Source organism: Nematolebias whitei, chromosome 17 (genome assembly GCF_014905685.2).
Source record: "Nematolebias whitei isolate Nwh7 chromosome 17, NemWhi1, whole genome shotgun sequence".
Taxonomy (NCBI): Eukaryota; Metazoa; Chordata; class Actinopteri; order Cyprinodontiformes; family Rivulidae; genus Nematolebias; species Nematolebias whitei.
In genome coordinates, this window is record NC_056514.1 from 20,149,299 (window position 1) to 20,172,605 (window position 23,307).

The 23,307-nt window shown below is 39.3% G+C and overlaps 1 protein-coding gene across 1 annotated transcript in view; it reads right to left on the reverse strand.

Annotated features, from left to right (window-relative positions):
• snx29 (sorting nexin 29) overlaps positions 1 to 23,307 on the reverse strand; it is a 270,132-nt gene that overhangs the window by 118,470 nt on the left and 128,355 nt on the right. The window contains 1 exon segment of the mRNA XM_037691628.1: positions 5,179 to 5,238. Coding sequence (XP_037547556.1) covers positions 5,179 to 5,238 — 60 coding nt within the window.

Here is a 23,307-nt window from a genome sequence, read left to right on the forward strand (position 1 = left end):
CTGCCGCGGCCTCCAAGTTGTCTACGCCGCCTGCCGCGGCCTCCAAGGTCCTATGTGTTGGACGGCCTAACGGCCGCCCCCCGGAACGTTGGTCCCGTGATGGACGGCCTCCCGGCCGCCCCCCGGAACGTTGGTCCCGTGATGGACGGCCTCCCGGCCGCCCCCCAGAGCGTTGGTCCCGTGATGGACGGCCTCCCGGCCGCCCACCTGAACAATGACTTTAGGGACGGTCTCTTGACCATTTAGATCTCTTGTGTTTTGCCTTAGTTTTTGTCAGTTCCTTGTGTTCCTTGTGTTTCCTCTGGCCCTCCACCCTTGCAGTGCCGCCCTCCACCCGCCCAAGTCCTTCAGGAGGGGGGTTTCTTGGGGACGAACCACTAGACTGAGGAACAGCTTCTACCCCGAGGCTGTTGGACTCACAAATATCTAACTAGAATAATCACTGTGAAAAAAATCACATCATGTTGCTGCTGATCTGTTTCATGTTGCTGCTGATCTGTTTCATGCTGCTGTGTTCATTCGTACTCATCTGCTCACACAGACTCATGTTCGTGCTGCTGTTCAGCGTATTGTTTTTATACTACTAGTTCTTAGTGAATTTTTAGTTAACCTTTTTCTTAGTTCATATCTTAGATCTTATTACGGTTTTTCTTTTATATTTTATACCTTTGTTGGATGTAAGTGGGACATTGAGTACACAATTTTGTTCCACCTCATGTACCACATGTGATGCGAATGACAATAAAGAACCTTGAATCTTTGAAAGATTGTTGTGAAGTGTGTAAAGGCTGCAGTAATTCACTTTGATCTTGGCTGCATTCAGACTAGCCTGTAGCTCAATAGTTCTGTCTGACCTTAACTCTATTTCTCCAAATTGAGGCATTCAAAGAGCTTCTTACAACAGGTAAAAATATTATAGGTTCAGAACTGCTAAAAAAAAACTTACTTTAAAATATCTCTTTAGCTGATAGCAGCTTATAAGGGTTTAACCTTTGTATCAAATTCTTTAAAACTAACATTTTTCAGTCAGGTCATCTGGACAGTTTCTATTTTTGCTGAATCGTTTCACCTTCCATCCAGAAGGCTTCATCAGTCAAGGAAACATACACAACTTTGGAGTAAGCTGTTTGGGGGAAGAATCTGTTTTGTGTTGTGCGTTTACTTGACTGATGAACCCTTCTGTCCAGATGACATGTCTGAAAAATGTTGGACTGTATACCTGAATTATTGAGCATGGATATTTTTGGTCTTTAAAACTACAAATCAGATTCCAAAAAAGTTGGGACACTAAACAAATTGTGAATAAAAACTGAATGCAATGATATGGAAATGGCAAATGTCAATATTTTATTTGTAATATAACATAGATGGCAGATCAAAAGTTTAATCTGAGTAAATGTAACATTTTAAAGGAAAAATATGTTGATTCAAAATTTCACAGTGTCAACAAATCCCAAAAAAGTTGGAACAAGTAGCAATAAGTGGCTGGAAAAAGGAAATTGAGCATATAACGAACAGCTGGAAGACCAATTAACACTAATTAGGTCAATTGACAACATGATTGGGTATAAAAAGAGCTTCTCAGAGTGTCAGTGTCTCTCAGAAGCCAAGATGGTAAGAGGATCACCAATTCCACCATTGTTGCGCAGAAAGATAGTGCAGCAATACCAGAATGGTGTTACCCAGCGTAAAATAGCAAAGACTTTTAAGTTATCATCATCAAGAGATTCAGAGAATCTGGAACAATCGCTGTGCATAAGGGTCAAGGCTGTAAAACTCTACTGGATGCTCGTGATCTCCGGGCCCTTAAACGTCACTGCACCTCAAACAGGAATGCCACTGTCAAGGAAATAACAGAATGGGCTCAGGAATACTTCCAGAAAGCATTGTCAGTGAACACAATCCACCGTGCCATCCGCCGTTGCAAGCTGAAACCCTACAGTGCAAAGAGGAAGCCATTTCTAAGCAAGCTCCACAAGCTCAGACGTTTGCACTGGGCCAGGGGTCATTTAAAATGAAGTGTGGCAAAATGGAAGACTGTTCTGTGGTCAGATGAGTCACGATTTGAAGTTCTTTATGGAACACTGGGACGCCATGTCATCCGGACCAGAGAGGACAAAAGTAGCCCAAGTTGTTATCAACGCTCCGTTCAGAAGCCTGCATCACTGATGGTATGGGGTTGCATGAGCGCTTGTGGCATGGGCAGCTTGCATGTCTGGAAAGGCACCATTAATGCAGAGAACTATGTTCAGGTTCTAGAACAACATATGCTCCCATCTAGACGTCATCTCTTTCAGGGAAGACCCTGCATTTTTCAACACCATAATGCCAGACCACATTCTGCAGCAATCACAACATCATGGCTACGTAGGAGAAGGATCCGGGTACTGAAATGGCCAGCCTGCAGTCCAGATCTTTAACCTATAGAGAACATTTGGCGCATCATAAAGAGGAAGGTGCGACAAAGAAGGCCGAAGACGATTGAACAGTTAAAGGCCTGTATTAGACATGAATGGGAGAGCATTCCTATTTCTAAACTTGAGAAACTGGTCTCCTCTGTCCCCAGACGTCTGTTGAGTGTTGTAAGAAGGGGGGATGCCACACAGTGGTAAAAATGGACTGGTCCCAACTTTTTGGGGATTTGTTGATGCCATGACATTTGGAAACAACAGATTTTTCCCTTAAAATGATACATTCTCTCAGTTTAAACTTTTGATCTGTGATTTGTGTTCTGTTCTGAATAAAATATTAGATGTTGGCACCTCCACATCATTGCATTCAGTTTTTATTCACAATTTGTTTAGTGTCCCAACTTTTTTGGAATCCGGTTTGTAGTTTTTGTTCTTTTTAAAAACAATAACACACATATACATGTATATAGTAGTTGAAATTATTATTTTTTTAAACTGTTGAAGTACATTAGCTTGGATAATTTCTTTTGACTTTTCTCTTCCTTGTGCGCAGCTGGCCCAGACACATAAAAAGACCAGCATACAGCAGGCAAAGAGCACTACACGCCTGGAGATTTTTGCTCAAATGTAAACAAATTCTAAGTCAATATCCTGGATCGGCAACATTAAATTAAAACTTAAACAGATCACAAATGCAGGCCAGCTTTCCGGGTTAATGCAGGCAGCTGAGCCCAGTCCAATATTTATTTGTCTCTTCCAGGTCTGTATGTATCTAACAAGACTTGATGTGACATTTTCTAAAATCAATAACGTGGCCGGGCAGATTTCATCTCCGGCGCTGAAGGGAGACTTGGAGACGTGTGAACCGCTTCTCATGTAAATCACTGAATTCATGAGTCTGAGTAGGCCTCTCATTTATAGATAACTGCAAACACTTATACACACTTTACAACATTTCCAGCATCTTGTTTGTTTAAATTGTATAGTCACTCCAAATTTAAACAAATTGTGGTCAACTAAAACAATAACATTCTAAATCTATCATTTGAGTGACATTTCTCTTGAACGTGCATCTCAGATGTTTCTTCTTTTTGTACGTGTTAGCCTAACAAGATGCAAGCAGGGCCTCACAATCGCGTTTTGCACCATTTCCGCAACTCATTACTCAACAGTGGCCAGGAAAATGTATGTTTTTACATGACATGATTATTAATATGAAACTGCCCACGCGTTTGGTTAGGAAACTCCATGGCTGTTTCCAGACCCCGTCCTCGCTTGCTGTGGAAGCCCGATCACAAACGACAGCTGAGCAAATGAGCAAATAAATAAGTAAACACCATAAAAAATGCACCGTACTGATGCGAGCATAAATAAGTGAATAAGTCATTTGGGAAAATATGGACAAAGTTATTTCTTATCAGAGAAATAGAAGACCTTCGTTTAAATATTCATGTCCCCCTACCCCCCTCCACACACACACGCACATGGGAATATGCATTTAAAGGTAGAGTAGCCTCTTTGGTCAGTCGAACAGGAAACTGGACTCAACGCTCATTAAATCTCGCACAGCGGGCAGCATTACGGCTCGTGTCCAATTATTAGAACGTTTTTTTCATTCGCTGCAATTGATGTTTCTGTGAAGAACCAGCTCAGGGAATTTCTCTTGGCAATGTTTAACATCACGTCTCACGTTTAACTCAGTGAGCTGCAGAAAATCCCCTTTCTGTTTTTTTTAGGTTTACGAAGTATCTAAAGAAGAACTTTCTTCTTTATAGCTTGAGAGGCTTAAACACAAAAAAAATTGCTTTTCTGTTTTTTTTTTCTCTTTGAGAATCTTGGTATATCTCAATGCAAAACATCACTTTTGTAATTTGGATGAGCTATACAGTGAACATCTAACGCTGTGCAGCAAGAGCAAGGCCTTCGACTGAAATTTGGCAGACGTCTTGTTCTGTTTGAACTAAAAATAAAAAATAAAAGTTTGGCTATAGCAGATTATCCAGCGAGTGAAACACAAATGTAAATATTGTATTCATCCATCTCAGTGAAGTAAACTGAATAAAAAGTAGAATGAAGAGTAAAGTTCCTCCTCAAACAAATAAGATTTTTGTACGAGTTCATAACAAAAGCAGAGAAAGTTAAATCATTAGTTTCACCAGCTTCTGTTTACCAGTTATTACATGTTTATCATTCAAGTATAAAGTATAGTAAATAAAGCCCAGTTGTTTTTGTATTGAACTTTTTTGAATTTGTCATTCTAGCCAAGTTTATCTATTACATGATACAACGGCTTACCATACTGATATTACTACTCTGCTGCCATGTAGTGGCTGAAAGTGGTACTGTTCAATTTTTATTTTTATTTTATTCAGTCATAATGAATGAAAACAGTCATATCAGCCAATAATTGGTTTATAAATATGGGAAAAAAAATCCATAAATATGTTGCTTCGGCCTATAAGTCACAGGGCATGTAAATTGTGCAAAAAACGGTGACTTATAAAGTGGAAAATACAGTAGATGATCTTTGTTGGGTCTTGACAAGGCCTTCAGATGTGTATTAGGAATGAAGTGGAGATGAAGCATCTAATGAGTGTAACAGCAACATTTAGCCTTTTATTTTCTGAATCCACTACACCAAAATCAGTCTGACATGTATTTTAAATTATTACTATTGTTGGAAGTAAAAATGTCCAGCTGCACATTGCATATGTGTATGACTTTAATAACTTGTGAATGCTGAAGCATAAACAGAGTCGACACTTACCTCAATGAGTTTGCGCTCGTAACTGGCTGCCAGCTCCTCAATGTCACCCATAAATTTATTCTGCATGACAGGGGCCTGGTCTTCATTTGACCGCAACACCGACAAGCCTGCAGCAGAAAGACAGACCAGACCAAATGTATAATGAATCACTGGCAAGGACTTAAGGATGTAAGAAAAACATTTGCCATTAACTAATTTTAAAAGGTATATTCCCAGTAGTGGTGAAATTTGACTTATCTTCTGTAAAAAGCTGCAACCTCAGTAGTTGTTTCATACTTTTGTTCAATTAGTGAAAAAAATGTTCCTGGAGAATTAGATATTTTTCATATACAACAAGCGTTGTGCCAATGTCCTCTGTCGCTGAGAGATTTGAATAGTGAATGTTGGTAGTTTTCAAGATGAGTGTTTTTCTAGACTGGAATTGAACAGGGAATGCAAGTAAACCTTAATGTGTTTTGTACAAGACATTCAAGTGGGTAGGAGTTGCACTGTAAAATAACAGAGGTCATTTTTCTTTTGTTTGCTTTGTTGCTTGTTGGAGGCGGTGCAGAGTGACGGATCCTGGTGAGTGGAGGGAGCAATTATATCCTCGACCAGGCATAATGTCGGAACCAGGAGGTGGCCAATGGTGGCCTTGGCCACCATAGGTTAATCTTCAGCCATCCCAATCATTTGAGGAAACTATACTTTTAAGCAATATAAAACTAGGAAGCATAGTTTCCTCAAATGATTGGAGTGGTCAGTTTATAGCATAGGCTCAGCATGGTGCTGGCCATCTTGGATTTTGACATGGCAACCCAATTTTTGATCATGGCAACCAAATTTTCAATACAGACCTGTCATATGTCTTGGTGCAGCCACACACCAAAATGGAAGTTGGTAGCTTGCTTATTTTCAAGTTATCCAGTTCACAAGACAAAACTATGGATGGACGGTGGGTATTTCCAATTCCACTCTTTGTTTCTTAACAGGGTAAAAAATATTTGCAATGGAAGATCAATGCACCTTCATTTTAAATTAATTTCAATTTTTTTAAATAAAAAAAACACCAAAGCACAAGTTGTTTCTCCTTCTGTGGGGGACATACATTTTTCATCTTCTGCTGATTTTGTATTTTTTTCCCCACTGCAGTCTCTAATTAGGTAGCTTCATTTTAAAAGACATACTTTTTTCTTGTTTTTTTCTTTCAGCTGGTCCCTTCTTTAGTGGTCACCACAGCAAACTAAGTTGCATGAAGACTTGGCAATTATTTTTATGCCAGATTCCCGTCCTTCCTTCTGGAGCTACCACAGCCCTCTGTGTGGAGCAGGGAGCTACCATCTGGGGAGCCTGGGGGTTAAGGGCCTTGCTCAAGGGCCCATAATGGGGCAAATGAGGTTGGAGGCAGGTGTGGGTGCTTCACCTATCCCACCCCCATTTTGATGTTGGCAGTACTGGGAGTTGAACCAGCAATCTTCTGATCACAGGCCCACCTTCTCTAACTTTTGCACCACCATTCCTTATTTTAAAAGACATACTTAATATCAGAAAATAAAAAAACAGGTTCTATAGGAGTGACAAATTTATTTGAAATTGACTGAGTTAAATAAGTATTTGAATCCAAACAATCCAGACAAACTTCTGACCATCACAGATTTGTTATGTGCTGAATTGGCGCACAGAGTACAATCGATCAGTCAATCAACTACAAACTCTCCTGATCGCATGTCATCATGTGCATAAAGCACACTTTTTCACAGATGAACTGTCTACCATTTCGAACCTCTTGGATACACAGATGTTCTGTTGTTTATTTGTCATATGCAGATCAACATGGTCAACAATGAAATGAAATGTTCAGGATGAGAAGAGCTGATTCAATTAGCTAAAAAAAAAGAAATATTAAAGTGTGTAATAAGGGTACAAATTAAATTACCAAAAAGTAAAAAAGAAATATATTTATAAGGTCCAAAAGAAATATAGTAAATGACAACATGGTAGAATATAACAGTGCAAGTAGGATGAATTAGTATAAATAAGTATTTCACAGGTAGTAACATAAGTTTAAATGTACATGATATACTGTATATTGCACATAACTAACAAACTACACAGGTTGTGTGACAGGTTATTGCACAGGTAGTGAGTGACATACATGATACAGCCATATAATGCAGTGGCAATAAACATATTAGTTGTCACAGATGTGGTTTAGTGCAATGTTATTGTTAATAGTTCAATAATCTGACAGCTTGTGGGTAATAACTATCTTCGAGTCATTTTGTGCACGATGACAGATTCCTGTATCGTCTGCCTGAGGGAAGTAGATGGAAGAGTCCTTGTGCTGGGTGGGTGTGGTCCTTAATGATGCTACATGCTTTACATAGACATCGGCTGTGGTAGATACCCTGGATGGTGTGGAGACTGCTACCAGTGATGTCCTCTGCTGTTTGTACCACCCTCTGTAGAGCTTTCCAGTTCTGACTGATGCAGTTCCCATACCACCCTGTGATGCAGCCTGTCAGCAGGCTCTCAATGGTGCACCTATAAAAGTTAGTGAGGACGCTGGCGTTCGTATCAAATTTTTTTAGTCTCCTTAGGAAGTAGAGTCTTTGTCGGGCTTTCTTGACCACAGTGTTTGTGTGTAAAGTCCAGGACAAATCCTCAGTTATGTGAACGCCGAGGAACTTGACCTGACCTGCTCCACCTCAGCATTGTTTATGTAGACGGTGGAGTGCTGGCCTCCACACTGTTTCCTGAAGTCCACTATCATTTCCTTCATTTTGCTGACATTCAGAGAGAGGTTATTTTCTTGACACAAACTGGTCAGCGATTTCACCTCATCCCTGTAGGCACTCTTGTCATTGTTGGTGATGAAGCTTGAGATGGTGGTGTCATCAGCGACTTGAAGATGACGTTTGAGCTTTACCTGTCGGTACAACCATGCATGAATAGAGAGTACAAAAGTGGTCTGAGGACACAGCCCTGAGGTGTACTGGTGCTGAGGACTAGTGTGGAGGAGAGGTCTGATCTGGTCAGATCTGACCGATCTGAAATAGTTTGGACCACAGTCACCAAGAACACGATTGGAACTAATGAATTGAAACCTTGTAGCACCCACAAGATCTTCCTGTTCAATAAGGCACAAAATCAAGCTATAAGTTATCAAACCAACCTGCTGTGTTTGCAGGAAGATAAATGCTAATTTAACCCAAAATACAGCATTGCCATAGTAGGGTTATTTATTTATTTATTTTTGGACATGGTCATGTACTGCAAAATCCTAGACATGAAGATTTTCAATCAGCCAAAACACTGAAAATGGGTCATAGCTGGGTCTTCCAGCATGTTACCGACCCAGAAACATACTGCCAAGACAGCAAAGGAGTGGCTAAAGAAGAAACACTAGTCATGAAGTGGTCTGAAGCAAGTCTCCAGACTTCAGTCCCATAGAAACTCTGTAGGAGTTGAGGCTTTGAGTTGCCAAGCAGCTGCAAAAATAAAAACTAAAGGATTTAGAATTTCTGTAAACTGGAATTGACCAAAATCCCTCCTGAGATGTATGCAAACCTAGTGACCAATTACAAAAAAATATCTTACTGCTGTCTATGCCTACAGAGGTTACAATATCAGCAGGAGATCACATAAGTATTTCCCCTACCAGGTTACTTTCACTCAGTCCTTTTTAACTGAAAACAGTTTTGTCAAAATGATAAACTCTCCTTCTCTCACCATTGGCTTGTTTACTCAAACTTTCTGTTCAGATGGGAGTTTATTGTTTCTTTGTACTAGTGCCATGCTAACTGGTTAAAGTCGCAGCCCGAAGCGACGCTTCCGAGCTTATAAACATCACCTAATCCAGTTCTCTTCACAACAAATGACAAAACTTTGCAAAGTTGGATTTTTTTCATAGAAGGTGGGTGTAAGATGGATTGTTTGTCACCTCAGCAAAAGCAAATTAACTCTGTTATTTCACACAAAGCCAGCTCTCAGAAAAACACAGTGAGGCTTGGGGGAGGGGGATGCAGGGAACAAAATAAACTCAGCATGTCCAAAGGCTCCATGGAGCTAAAATAAGGTTGTTGTGATGGCTCTTAAGGGAGACGTTTAAAAAAAATACAGCTAGAGTGTGATTAGATAGAGTGCAGTCCCAGCAAGAGTCTAAATATCTAAACAGTGCGAGGCACGTACTGAAGAAGGAAGCCAACTTGTTGAAGTTCCAAACAGAGGAGAAAAGCTGCTGAGAATCACAAACAGGTAAACATGAATATATGCAACTTGTCTGAGAGGTTTCGTCCAGCCTTTCAGATCCAGAAGTGATGTTTGCATCTTCTTTCTTTTCAGGAATGAGTTTTTGAGAAAGAAAGTTCCATTGCCTTTCATGACAGAAATTTCAATGACAATCATTTGTTGAGTTATAGAGTTGAGTTACTGTGATTTTCATGCTAGCTTATGTCGATTAGCGGGAGCTGCCATCTCAAGTTATTTTGATTCCACTTGTTGACTTGACTTGTGAAGTTATAGATTTGGGCAGATCACATGGCATTAAAAAATAGATGTCAGCCTATCATCCATTCTCAGTATAAAATTTGTCACTTGATCGTGTAGTGAAATAGGTCGGTTAGCTTCGATTAGCTTCGGAGCTCCACTACACGTTATAATATCTGGACTAGTTCAAGTACCTGATATTATACTTAATTTAAACGGGTTCTCTCTTTTTCGAGCTACTTGACAGATATGTGACAGAGATACTGTGCGGGAGATGGTTTAATCAGTGACGTGAGACGTTAATTTTCTTTGACCCATCAAAATGAATGCGGTCATTTATTAACAGAATCAAAATTTAACATCAAACATTGTACACGTGATTATTCTGATTATACGCAATAACACAGCTTATTTAATAAGCTTTACAACAGACATTTATGAAAATATCTGGATGATTTACTGGCAAGATAGAAGAGTTTTAAAGATGGGAAATGAGGGAGTTTAAATGGAGAGAAAAGATGTGTGAGGGAAAATGTGTCGACGAAGAACGGCACCCTCCATCCGAACCCAGCTCCACCTCGGTACACTTAGGTAATGGAAATCGACTCTTTACCTGTAGAAGATGTCTCCACTGGTACGGAGTTCCATTTAACGCTACCTTTCCAGCGTCTCCAAAGGAACAGCTGAGAATCGTCCGAAATAGTGACGGTACTTCGTTCAACAGCAGCTCATCTCACGGGTGGACTCACATGAGCTGTGAGTCCGTCAGAGGTTCCACTCAGATGTGGAAGATTCCATAATCCCCACGAGACTCGGAAGAACTGCGGATCATGTCTGGAACTTCTTGTTCTCTCCAGTAACTTTTCTGTTCGGTTCTGCTCTCCAAACTGAACTGCTCTCTACTCAGAACTAGGAAGTGTCGACATTTAAAGAGTTCTGTTTCCGGTTCATTTGGGAAGTCCTGATTGGCTGAAAGAGCCAATCAGGGGTGTGGTCTTAGTGACATAAGAGGTCATTAGAAGTCAGAAAAACAGTGAGATGTTTTGGAACAGACAGGAAAATGTTTTTGAAACAGACAGAGAAATGTTTAGGCGAGATGGGAGGAAACATGTGCCAGCTTCTCTATTTACGTCTGAGAGGATTTAAAAACATGACAGTTCGTTCCAACAAACTTGTTTGCGTTTGTCTCCGACTCTTGACCGACATCACAACCTGCTCATTTCAGACAGAAGATCAAGAAAATGAATAATTACTCTGTAACAGACATTAACTAGATTTCTACTTTGAATGAGGATTAAAAATCATTAATACTGTTTCACAGTTGATTTAAAATAAGTAGTTCACTTCAACATTTAAAAATGATTTGAACTAAACACACTTTTGATTATCAAGATATTGTAAAATAGTAATGATAATAAAAAAAGAGAGTGTTCTTTCAATTGATCAGTGCAGGACACACTTAGAAAGTCTCTGGATTAACTTAATTTTGTGTTTCTGGACTCAAATCAATGAAATAACAGTTCTTGTCCCAGGAAGGCCCTCAGGGTCAGATTTTGACCTGAGGCTTAGTTCACTACAATCGACATACAAGTTTACCCAGTCTGAGACCTGACCTTTCTGACACATGGGTCACCACGCATGCACATAGATGCACGCCAAAAACTAGCAAGCTATCAAGTTGCCTAGTTAGCCTCCAGTTTATTTCTTCTAAACTCAAGAATGGGTATAAAATGAGTGGGGGAGCTGGACCAAGTAAGAAGCAACAAACCTACCATTTCCATACGAAAGGGGAGGACGACTTTTTGTTCACAATGTCATATTCGAAGTGCATTTGCCTCATCTGCTAGTCTACCATTGCTAGTCTGAAGAAGGGAAATGTAGAGTGGCATTTTCGAACTGTTCATAAAAACTACAGCACTGACTTCCTTCCGAAAAGTGAGCTGAGAAAGAAAAAAGTGAAGGAACTAAATTCCTAGTTATCCGGACAGAATAATTTTTTTTCTACAGCTGACCACAGCAGTGAAGCAGCTACCGAAGCATCATTCCAAGTGAGTCACTTAATTGTTAAGCACAAGAAGTCCTTTCAAGATTAAGTGATGTTAAAAGAGGTATTCGATGAAGCAGCTGCTCGTTGTACCGACTTTAAAAACAAATCAGAAATATTATCTTCGATCAAAGCTCTGCAGAGATCAAGAAGTACGGTTACACTGCACTGTGAAGCCATGTCCGAGGATTTGACCTAGCCACTTTGGAAGTATATCGTGGACTGCAAGTGTTTCTCACTGTAATTGGACGAGTTTACAGGCGTGAGTGACACAGCTCGATATATGGAGTGGAGGAGATTTTGACACTACAAGCTGACATTCAGCTTAAAGCCAGGGATCATGGACAGTTCTGGAATGTATTCAAAGAGGAAAAGTACCTCATCATGAGGAAATGTGTTACCTCTCCTTGAGTGCAATATTTGGCTCCACTTATTTATGCAAATCGGCCTTTTCCCACATGAAGATTATTAAATCCAAATATTGTTTCACCATGACTGATGATCATTGGAAGTGTGTTTGAGGCTGGATATCAGCAGCTACTGTCTGGACTATGCATCCCTGTCTGACTCCATTTAGTACAAGTTATCAGAATAAGGTAATGACAAAAACTGTACAGAGTTGTATTGTGCAATATGCATTCATGCAGTTATGCAAGGTACATCAACATATATTGTACAAATGATGCATAATTTATATGTTTATAAAAAAGTATGTTTTGTATTTTTATAGTAGGTAGATCACTATGACTTGGACATTTAAAAAGTAGCTTGCATGCTGAAAAAGTGTGTGCACCCCTGATTTACAATATGTCTCCCAGTGTTGACCTTGCAGTGTGGTGTTGGCATCTGCTCCAGACATCTCCATCTATTTCAGCAATGATTCCCAACAACTTTTAAGCCACTAATTTAAATTACCTTCCCCTTTGCATACCGCATTCTAAAACACATTTTCTGGATTTGTAGACTCAGTTAGATGGTGTGGCACACAAACATCTTAACGTTGAGAACAAGAAGTGGTTTTTCAATGCAGAATTTAAACATCAAGCAGTGCACAAGCAGAGAACAAGGTCTACATTTTTAAATGGTAATTCACTTCTACTTGAGCTTAAACAGCCTGCTGGCACTGTCGGTGCGTTTTATGCACCACTTTTACTCAGATAATGAACACGTACTTTTCCAAAAGATTCACAAATATTGGATCTCAGTTTTTCCAACCTTGCAGACGGTCATTATTTATGGAGCTTGGAGTCCCAGTTTGCATTCAAATTTTTAAAGCTGTTTTGCGTACAGACAGACTTTGGTCTGAATATCTTCTTTTTTTTCTCGTGGTAGTTTTTCTCCCTGCCAGTTATTTCTGGTTTTACTCTCCTGCCGGTGTGTCCCTGTGATTCTCTTTGTTTCCTCGGGAGCCTCTTTTGTGTGTGTGTGTGTGCGCATGTGTGTATAGTCCTGTATTCCTCTCTCTTTTTGTTAGCCAATCTGTTCATCTTGCCTCTGTTTACCTTGCCAGTTTTTCTGTGGATTTTTATTCCTGTATTTTAGAAACCCATTTCTGCTTGCCAATAACAGTCAGGAGTTCTATTAGAGCATTATTTTTTTAACATGCAGCTGCAGAATCTTTTGTTAAATAGGTAACCATTATTTAAGTCTATTTATTGTCTTTATTATTTCTGCCTCCAGTTTTCTGCATTTAGAGAATCCTACTACTCACTTGTGAGACGAATGGGGATGATGGGGAAATTTATGAGCTTCCAAATATTTAATCAGATTTGGCTTCAAAAGACAACTTATAGAGAACATTTGGTTATGTTCAAAAACAGTGTTGCACCCATCACAAACTGTTGTTTAGCATGATGAACCTTTTGTAGAAAGGATTTCAACACCTTTTTAGGAATGCAAACAAAAGCGAGTAAGAGGCTGATTTATAATATAAGTGCTATGTGTTGTCATCATTGTATGTTCCCATATGATTATTAAATTGGTTCTCTGCATTTAACCCATCACACCTGAGGTACATCCAGGTGAAGCAGTAGGCAGCTATGTGGGTGCCTATGCAGGGAGCAATTAGGGATTGGGTGTCTTGCTCAGGGAAACTACGGCATGTGGACATGGCTGGGAGTCGAACCGCGACTTTCTGGTCCCAAGTTGGTTGCTCTACCACCTCTACACCATCTCAGCCCCCTTCATTTATCTCTAAACAGGAGTTGCAAATACGACAATAATTTTAAATATGATTGGAAGAGGATCCAAAAGTGCATTTGGACCATCCATTATCTTTTACTCGCTTCTTCCTTTTTGGGTTGCAGGGGTCACTGGGGCCCATGTCCAGCAGTCATTGTGCGAGAGGTGGGGGTCACCCTGGACAGGTCTCCAGCCCATTACAGGGACGCATAGAGACAAGCAAGACAAACAACCTCTCACTCACACCTAGGGACAATTCAGAGTTACCAATCAGTCTAACATGCATGTTTTTGGTCTGTGGGAGAAAACCGGAGTACCCAGACAAAACCCATAAATGCACGGAGAGAACATGCAAACTCCACCCAGAACGTCCCTCAGTTGGGATTAAATCTGGTGACCTTTTCGCTGAGAGGCAACAGCTCAACCAGTTGAGCCACCGTGCAATCACTTTAGGACCAGATATGCCATGACCCCATTTCAAACAACAATAAGGACCTATGTGTTTGATTTCACACCACTAGAGGAACAATGTGAATGATACTCATGAATGGTTCATATGTCCACAACATTTATGTCCACAACTTTCACCAACAACAACAATGGAGGACACCATTGTTGAAGCTGTATGTTGTGGGTCTTTGGTTTGATTGTTAAAAGTGGAGTATAGAACGGGCAATAAACACCTTGAGACAGAGTTAGGTGAGTCAAACTCCACAAATCTGAGACCGCTGGTCTTAACTTTATGGACAACTTCTCCTGCTGTGATTCCTACAAAGATTGCACTGATAAACACCAGATCTCTGGCTAAAAAAACGTTTATCATGAAGGACTTTTTCTCCTTCTGTCTGGACTTCTTCTGCGTGACTGAGACGTGGCTCTCCTGTGGTGAGTTCATGGCCCTGTCGGAAATTTTACCACTGGACTGTTCTTATTTTAATGCTCAGAGAATATCAGGCAAAGGTGGATTATTAACTATTTTCAAAAAATGTTGGAACTGCAAACTGGTACAGATACCAGCTAATTTTTTTGAGCTTCGAACTGCTGTGTTTTGAGGTGGGCCGTTCAAATCCTGTTCATTCTGCTGTGTTATACAGGCCACCCAAATATAATAAGGACTTCATGGCTGAACTCTCTGACTTTTTAACTTGGATTCTGCTCAGATATGATCGGGTTTTGATTCTGGGAGATTTCAATATACATGTCTGTTGCCCGGAAAAGCCGCTGACTCAGGACTTTCTAGATCTGATCCAGTCTCTGAACTTTGTACAGAATGTTGCAGGACCAACTCACCAGCATGGCCACACACTGGATTTAGTGTTAACCTATGGTTTATCTGTTTCTGAGTTAGAAATTGGGGATGCGGTTTTCTCTGACCACAAACCCATTTCTTTCAACACTTCTTTTGTCAACGAGTCCAAACCCCCTCCCCCTCCAGCCAGGCCTTATTGAATATTTAACCCTTCCACTGCTGCACTCTTTTCCTTTGCTTTTACTAAAAACTCTCTCAGTCTCTGAATCCTCTTCCATCAACACCCATGAGCTACTCACTGTACGTCAAGAGACCTGTGCTAAGGTGCTTGGCCTAGTTGCCCCATTAAAAATTAGGCATCCAAAGTGCACTCCACACCCTTGGATGAATGAGATCACTCATGTAGCCAAACGTCAGTGCAGGAAAGCTGAACGTAAATGGAAGAAGGACAAACTTCACGTTTCTTTTATCATGCTAAAAACATGTTACAAAGAGTACCAGGTCACTGTTAAATCAGAAAAAAACAAATATTTCTCCCAAATCATCGCCTCAAACAGCCACAATCCCCGCGTTCTTTTCAAAACCATTAACTCCATTTTAACCGTGCCTCAGTCTGCCAACTGGGAGGCCTCTGCAGTTACGTGTGACGACTTTGCCAGTTTCTTTGTTAAAAAGGTTGAGTCGATCAGGTCACTGATTCCTCACACCACAGCTGACTCCTCTATCCTTGTCCCGTCCACATCAGTCTTTAACCAGTTTGAACCCATTTCCCTCTTGTTTCTAAATGACGTCATTGGTCATATGAAACCCTCAGGTTCCCCTGCTGACCCCATCCCTGCATCGTTTGTTAAACAAGTCCTACCCTCCATTGGACCCTCTTTTCTTGACATTATAAACAGCAGTATGGCTACAGGTGTAGTTCCTGATGCTTTTAAACATGCAGTGGTAACTCCTTTAATAAAAAAAATCCAGACATGACCCTACAACTTGCTCAAACTTCAGACCCATCTCCAAACTTCCCTTTTTTTCTAAGATCCTGGAGAAAATAGTTTTCACTCAATTAAACGAGTTCTTGAGTGGAAATTCTACACATATGACCACAGTATCCTTTTATCCCGGCTAGAACACTGGGTTGGGATTACTGGTGCAGCGTTAGAATGGTTCCATTCATACCTGAGCGACAGGAGTTTCTGTGTTAATTTTGCTAACACTCTATCTACTTCAGTGCCTCTTTCCTGCGGGGACCCGCAAGGCTCCATTCTTGGACCCCTTCTGTTTTCATTGTATCTTCTCCCCTTAGGGTCTATCCTGAGGAAACATGGTCTTTCCTTTCAATGTTATGCTGATGACTCTCAGATTTATCTGCCGTTAACACCTAACAATTACTCCTCCATTCGCCCTTTGTTAATATGTCTTGATGGCATCAAGACTTGGATGGCTGTGAACTTTTTGAGTTTTAATGAGGTCATTGTGTTTAACCCTAGCTCTGCCACTGTCACTGATCCTGCAAACCTGGACTCCCTTCAGCCACATCTAAAACAGTGTTACCAATCGCGGGATAGTTTTAGACTCAGACTTTAAGTTTAATAAACAGATAAATTATGTTCTTCAAAAAAGCTTCTTTCAGCTAAGGCAGATAGCTAAGCTCAAGTCTGTGCTGTCCAGATCCGACCTTGAAAAATCTGTCCATGCATTTATTACAACCCGGCTGGACTACTGTAACTCGCTTTATGCTGGGGTCAGTCAGGTTTCTCTCTCACGTCTCCAGCTCGTCCAAAATGCTGCAGCTCGGCTACTAACAGGAACTCGTAGATTTGAGCACATTACTCGAGTTCTGTCCTCCCTTCACTGGCTTCCTGTGCATGTCAGAGTTGATTTTAAGATTCTTCTGCTGACACTTAAGTGTGTTAATGGTCTTGCACCCTCATACCTCTCCGACCTCCTTCATCCTTATACTCGATCTCGGGCCTTGAGATCATCAGACCAGATGCTTTCGGCCGTACCTAAAACCAGGCTGAAGCTCAGAGGAGATCAGGTGTTTTCAGTCATGGGCCCTAAACTCTGGAACAATCTGCCCATCAACATTCGACAGGCCACCTCAGTCTTTATTTTTAAATCTCTCCTCAAACCACATCTGTACTCATTGGCATTTAACACAGTGTGATCTCATTTGGTATTTCATCGTTGATGATTGTGTTCATCCATTTTGCTTTTACTCCCTGACATTTAACGCAGGGTGATTTGATTTAGTATTTCATTGTTTCTCATTATATTTCATGTTTTTATGCTTTTATTCATGTTGTTGTAATATCTTGTTATTAATATTTGATCCTGTGGTCTTTTTTGGTAAGCACTTTGATAACAGTTACTGTTTTAAATGTGCTATATAAATAAATGTGACTTGACTTGACTTGGGAAATGACTCGAGCCTCCTACTCTGAGCCGTTAGCCTCCTACTTAAAAAAATACTGAGAAGGCTGTATATACAAGAACATTTAAAGCATCTAAATTATTAAATAAATTAAAAATAAATAAATAAATAAACTGAAAATACTGCCATGTAATTCAAGAAAAAAAACTACATAAGATCACGTTTCAAATTACGCAAGTCCCTCGTAGGAGTTATGATAATGTTTGAAGCATTTATCAGTAAATCCATTTATTTCATTATCAGTGCAGAAGTTAGCCAAATGTCAAAAGAAGGATCACCTATATTTTTCTAAAACCAGGATGTTCAAACTTTTCTTATGAAAGCAGAGCATTTTGCTTACCAACTATAAAAAAATAATGTTTAAACTCAGCTAATCTAGATTTAAAAAAAATATCATCTTTCTCCATTTTTAAAGGACAAGATACAAATACTGACACAGTCTCCTACTTGTTATGAGGCTGACAGGAAAGCATTAGGACGGCTTCTGAAAAAAAGCCAGCAATTCCTGAGCTTATCTGTGTTCTGCAATGGCAGTCTGAAGCCTAACAGCCAAGAAAACTACTGAACACAAACGCGCATGAATGCACAAAGATACGGAAAATGACGCCATAAAAATCCTGACAAACAAACTTCCCCAGTGAGACAGAAATCCTCGAAGAAATGCATACACACACAAACAAAACAAAAAAACAACATAAAGATGACAAACCGAAACAACTAGCCAGGTTGCCGCTGGCAGTGTCTTCTGTGATTTTTCTGTGTGAGGACCACACAGATGTTTGTGTAGCTGGGAAATTGGTCAGACAGCTGGTTTGAAATGACAGAAACCAAACAACTGCATGTGTGTGCATCCTGTAGAGTAGTAGCGCTACCAGAATTTCTAATTCAGTGCAAGGACTAAACGATTCTTGCCATAAAAGTGAATTCCAATCTTTATTAATGTGACTCTTTGTACTCAAGTAAATGAAAAAAAATAAAACTCCAGATTGCACCTTCAAAAATGAAAGAGTACAAGTTTTAAATAATAAATAAGTTACTTCTGCATTTAAAACCTATCAATTGTGACTTAAAAGTACTGAATGTAAATAATAGTGCAAAACAGCTATACATAAAATAAATTAAACTAGAGAAATTGCATTTCCTGCGACAATGCAGTGTGAATGCTTATTGCTGAACAACTTGCTGAAAACAGCTGAAATTAGCTAAAAACATGCTGAAATGTAGCTGAAAATGAAGAACAAGTCTTATTTAGCAAACAAAAGCAGAACGAACGCATATTTTCTGAATTAGGTTTAAATTAGAAGAAATGAGCACAAAAATAAGGAAATTAGCTAAAAAATAATGAAATGAGCAAAAAATAGCTGAAGTGTCTGAAAGGGCAGAAAGAAGCTTAAACTACCAGAAGGAAGCAGAAAGAGCTGAAATGAGCTAAAATATGTGGAATTAGCTGAAAAAGCAAAAATTAGCATAACAACAGCTAAACAGTAGACGAAAATCAGAAAAAACTAAAGTAGCGGAAAAAAGCTGAAAAGATCATAGCAAGCTAAAATTAGCATAAAGAAGTTAATTAGGTTGAAAGTAGCAGAAATTACCATGAAAAACTAGGATGTATCTGAAAACTGCTGAAATTAGCTAAAAAAGGATATAAAGTAGCTGAAAGGGTAGAACAACCTTAAATTAGCAGAATAAACCAGAAAGAACATGTTTGACTAGTTAGGCTGAAAGAAGCAGAAATTAGCACAAAAAGTGGAAATTATCTGAAAAAAGCTGAAATTTGCAACGACCCAAAAAAATAAATAAATAAATAAAACGGCTAAAAAGTTGCTAAAAATCAGCAAGAAGTTTAAATTACCATAAAGAAGTGGAGAGAGCACATTTTTTCTGAATTAAGCTGAAAAAGTGTGTGCAAAAAAATGTGGAATTAGCTGAAAAAACCAAAATTAACATAAACGGCTAAATAATAGCTGAAATAGCAGAAAAAACTGAAACTTGCAGAAATAAGCTGAAAGCAGCATAAGCTGAAATTAGCAGAAAGAAGTTAGAAGAAGCACAAAAATGTTGTACTTAGCAGAAAGAATCTCAAAGGAGCACAAAACAGCTGAAAAAAACAGTTTAAATTAGCTGAAAGTAGATGGAAATAACAAAAAAGGTTGAATCATGTCATCTGGACTTCGTTTTTTTTTGTTAAAAAGAAACGTTTCGCCCCTCATCCAAGAGGCTTCGTCAGTCTGAGGCCTAGCCTCAGACTGACGAAGCCAGATGACATGATTCAACCTTTTTTGTTGTTATATACCTGGATGACTGAGAAAACAAACTTTGTGTAGATGGAAATAAGTTTTAATTTGCACAAGGAAGCTGAAAGAAGCAGAACAAAATGTGAAAGGAGCAGTAACAGGTTGTAAACATATCTAAAGATTTGAAGGATGGAAATGAGATCAATTCATTTTCTATGAGGAAAACAAAAGGCAGAAAAGGCTAAATATTTCAAAAAGCTAAAGTTGCACCAATACCAAACGTCATAGCTAGATTGTCCTGAAAGAGCTGAAAGTTTTGATATATGATTTGTTGAAATAGCTTTAAAAGTGCGGGACGAGAACCGTGCCAAAAAAAAGTATGGAAGAAAAATGGATGACAATAGAGTGAATGCTTCTTAAACATTCACACAATAATATCAATCAATGTTCCTTCTGTGCTGAAAACTGTTTTCGAGGAGTAAATTGTTGCATGGCTGCAGATTAGCTTCTTGGCCATGACAGTGTTAGAGATTGTTCCTTTCACTCCTTCAGTCAGACTAAGTGCTCATCTTTATTTATGATGTTGTGAACAATGTGAAACTAATGTCACTGTTCAACGATGATGCAGTTATGACTGGTCAATGCCCTTTGCCTGTTGTTTACATCTGATAAATCAAAGGTTACTTTGCAACCAAATGTAACATTTCTCCCTGAAGTTATCCCATTGGACTACAGCTGGGTGACTATTAAGGTGTTCCTTTTATGCTTTTAAGGAACAGAGGAAGTTGCATTCCTCATGTCAAATATGAACGCTGTGCCTTTACAGTGACCATACTCAGGCCGTACAGTTGTGTGATCAGCTGTGGGTTGCCAGCCTAGTCAGGGGCAAAGGATGATAAAAGCATTCATGCTTCCTTCTGCAACAACATGGGTCTCCTCCTGATACCTACAGGTGTAAGAGCACGTTCAACGAGTGGCATGACAAAGTCCTGGACTGTTTTTAGAGGAGTTACTGTGAGCCATGTCTGCAAATGCATTATTGTTTGATTGTGAGCCCTTTCTGTGGCTCGCCCTGCTTTTTTCTCAAGTGCGGTAATCGACCCACGTTTAATTGCCACTCTGCAGGCTAGTATACATATGCTACAGTGGTGCTTGAACGTTTGTGAACTCTTTATAATTCTCTATTTTTCTGCATAAATATGACCTAAAACATCATCAGATTTTCACACAAAAGGCAAAAGTACGTGAACCTCTGGGATTAGCAGTTAATTTGAAGGGTCTGAATTTATGCAGAAATATAGGAAATTGTAAAGGGTTCACAAACATTTAAGCACCACTGGATGCTATTGTGTTGTATGTGGTGAATTAACCGATATAACTACTGTTCTCTGAAGGAATGGAACAAGTGTAACATTTTGCTGCCCAACAGCACAGCTGAGGTTGATGAAGAGCAGCTATCAAAAGTGAAGGATGCCGATGATGACAGATGTATGCAAGTGCAGCATCATTTGCCTAAAGACAAGATTAGAGGTGTTTCAGCTAGGTCATGCAGTCATGCAAGGGCTTGATATGCCATAGTACCTTGTTCATCCCCTTGAGGGAACTTTACTTATAACCGTAACTTGATGTCATAATATCAGCAATTTTAATATGACTACGATTTGATGGATTCTAATAGTAAATTGTCAAACTATTGCTACATGAAGCAAGATCGCTCTTATTTTTCAGTGTCACGGTTTCAGAAACAACTTTTTAGTGTCTGCAGTTCAAAAGAGTCCATATCAAAAAGTCAGCTACATGAAATGAAACATGGATGAGCAGAGATGTTTCAACCCTCCTGTGATCTAATATTGACACCAGCAAGGAGGAAAAATTCACTTTGAAGCAACAGATGTGGCAGAGGCATTTACATGTACTTGAAATGAAATGCTTTACACAAATGCCTTCCTGTAAATCAGACATACAGGTGCATCTCAGAAAATTAGAATGTTGTGGGAAAAGTTCAATTTTTTTGTCAGTCAACCCAGAAAGTGAAACTTGTGTATTACATATATTCACTACACACACAGCAAAATATTTCAAGCCTTTATTTCTTGTTATTTTAGGATTATGACTTACAAATAACAAAAAACAAAAATCAGGGTAGCAGAAAATGAGAATATTCCACAGCCAGCTGTTGGTACCTTTGTCAGTGTGGGCAGGAGCCAAGTCCTGCTGGGAAAAAAAAATCAGCATCTCCATAAAGCTCATCAGCAGAAGGAAGCATGAAGTTCTCTAAAACAGTGATTTGCAAACTAGGGTCCACGGACATACATATATATACATCCATCCATCCATTATCTTTTACCAGCTTCTTCCATTTTGGGTCATGGGGGTCGCCGGTGCCCATGTACGGCCATCACTGTGCGAGGGGCGGGGTACACCCTGGACAGGTCGCAAGTCCATCACAGGGACACATAGAGACAAACGAGACAAACAACCATTCACTCTCTCACTCACACCTAGGGACAATTTAGTCACTAATCAGCCTAACATGCATGTTTTTGGTCGGAGTACCCGGAGAAAACCCACGCATGCATGGAGAGAACATGCAAACTCCATCCAGAAAGGCCCGTGAACCGGGATTTGAACCAGGGACCTGCTCGCTGAGAGGCAACAGCTCTACCGTTGCGCCACCGTGCTGCTCATATATATACATATACACATGTATACATATATATACATGTATACAAATATGTACATATACATGTATACAAATATGTACATATACATGTATACATAAATATATGTACATATACATGTATACATATATATAAACATACATATATACATGTATACATATATATACATACATATATACATATATATATACATACATATATACATATATATATACATACATATATACATGTATACATATATATATACATACATATATACATGTATACATATATATATATACATACATATATACATGTATACATATATATATACATACATATATACATGTATACATATATATATATACATACATATATACATGTATACATATATATACATACATACATATATACATGTATATATATACATACATACATACATGTATACATATACAAACCGGATTCCAAAAAAGTTGGGACAATAAACAATTTGTGAATAAAAACTGAATGCAATGATGTGGAGGTGCCAACATCTAATATTTTACTCAGAATAGAACACAAATCACAGATCAAAAGTTTAAACTGAGAGAATGTATCATTTTAAGGGAAAAATCTGTTGTTTCCAAATTTCATGGCGTCAACAAATCCCCAAAAAGTTGGGACAAGTCCATTTTTACCACTGTGTGGCATCCCCCCTTCTTCTTACAACACTCAACAGACGTCTGAGGACAGAGGAGACCAGTTTCTCAAGTTTAGAAATAGGAATGCTCTCCCATTCATGTCTAATACAGGCCTCTAACTGTTCAATCGTCTTGGGCCTTCTTTGTCGCACCTTCCTCTTTATGATGCGCCAAATGTTCTCT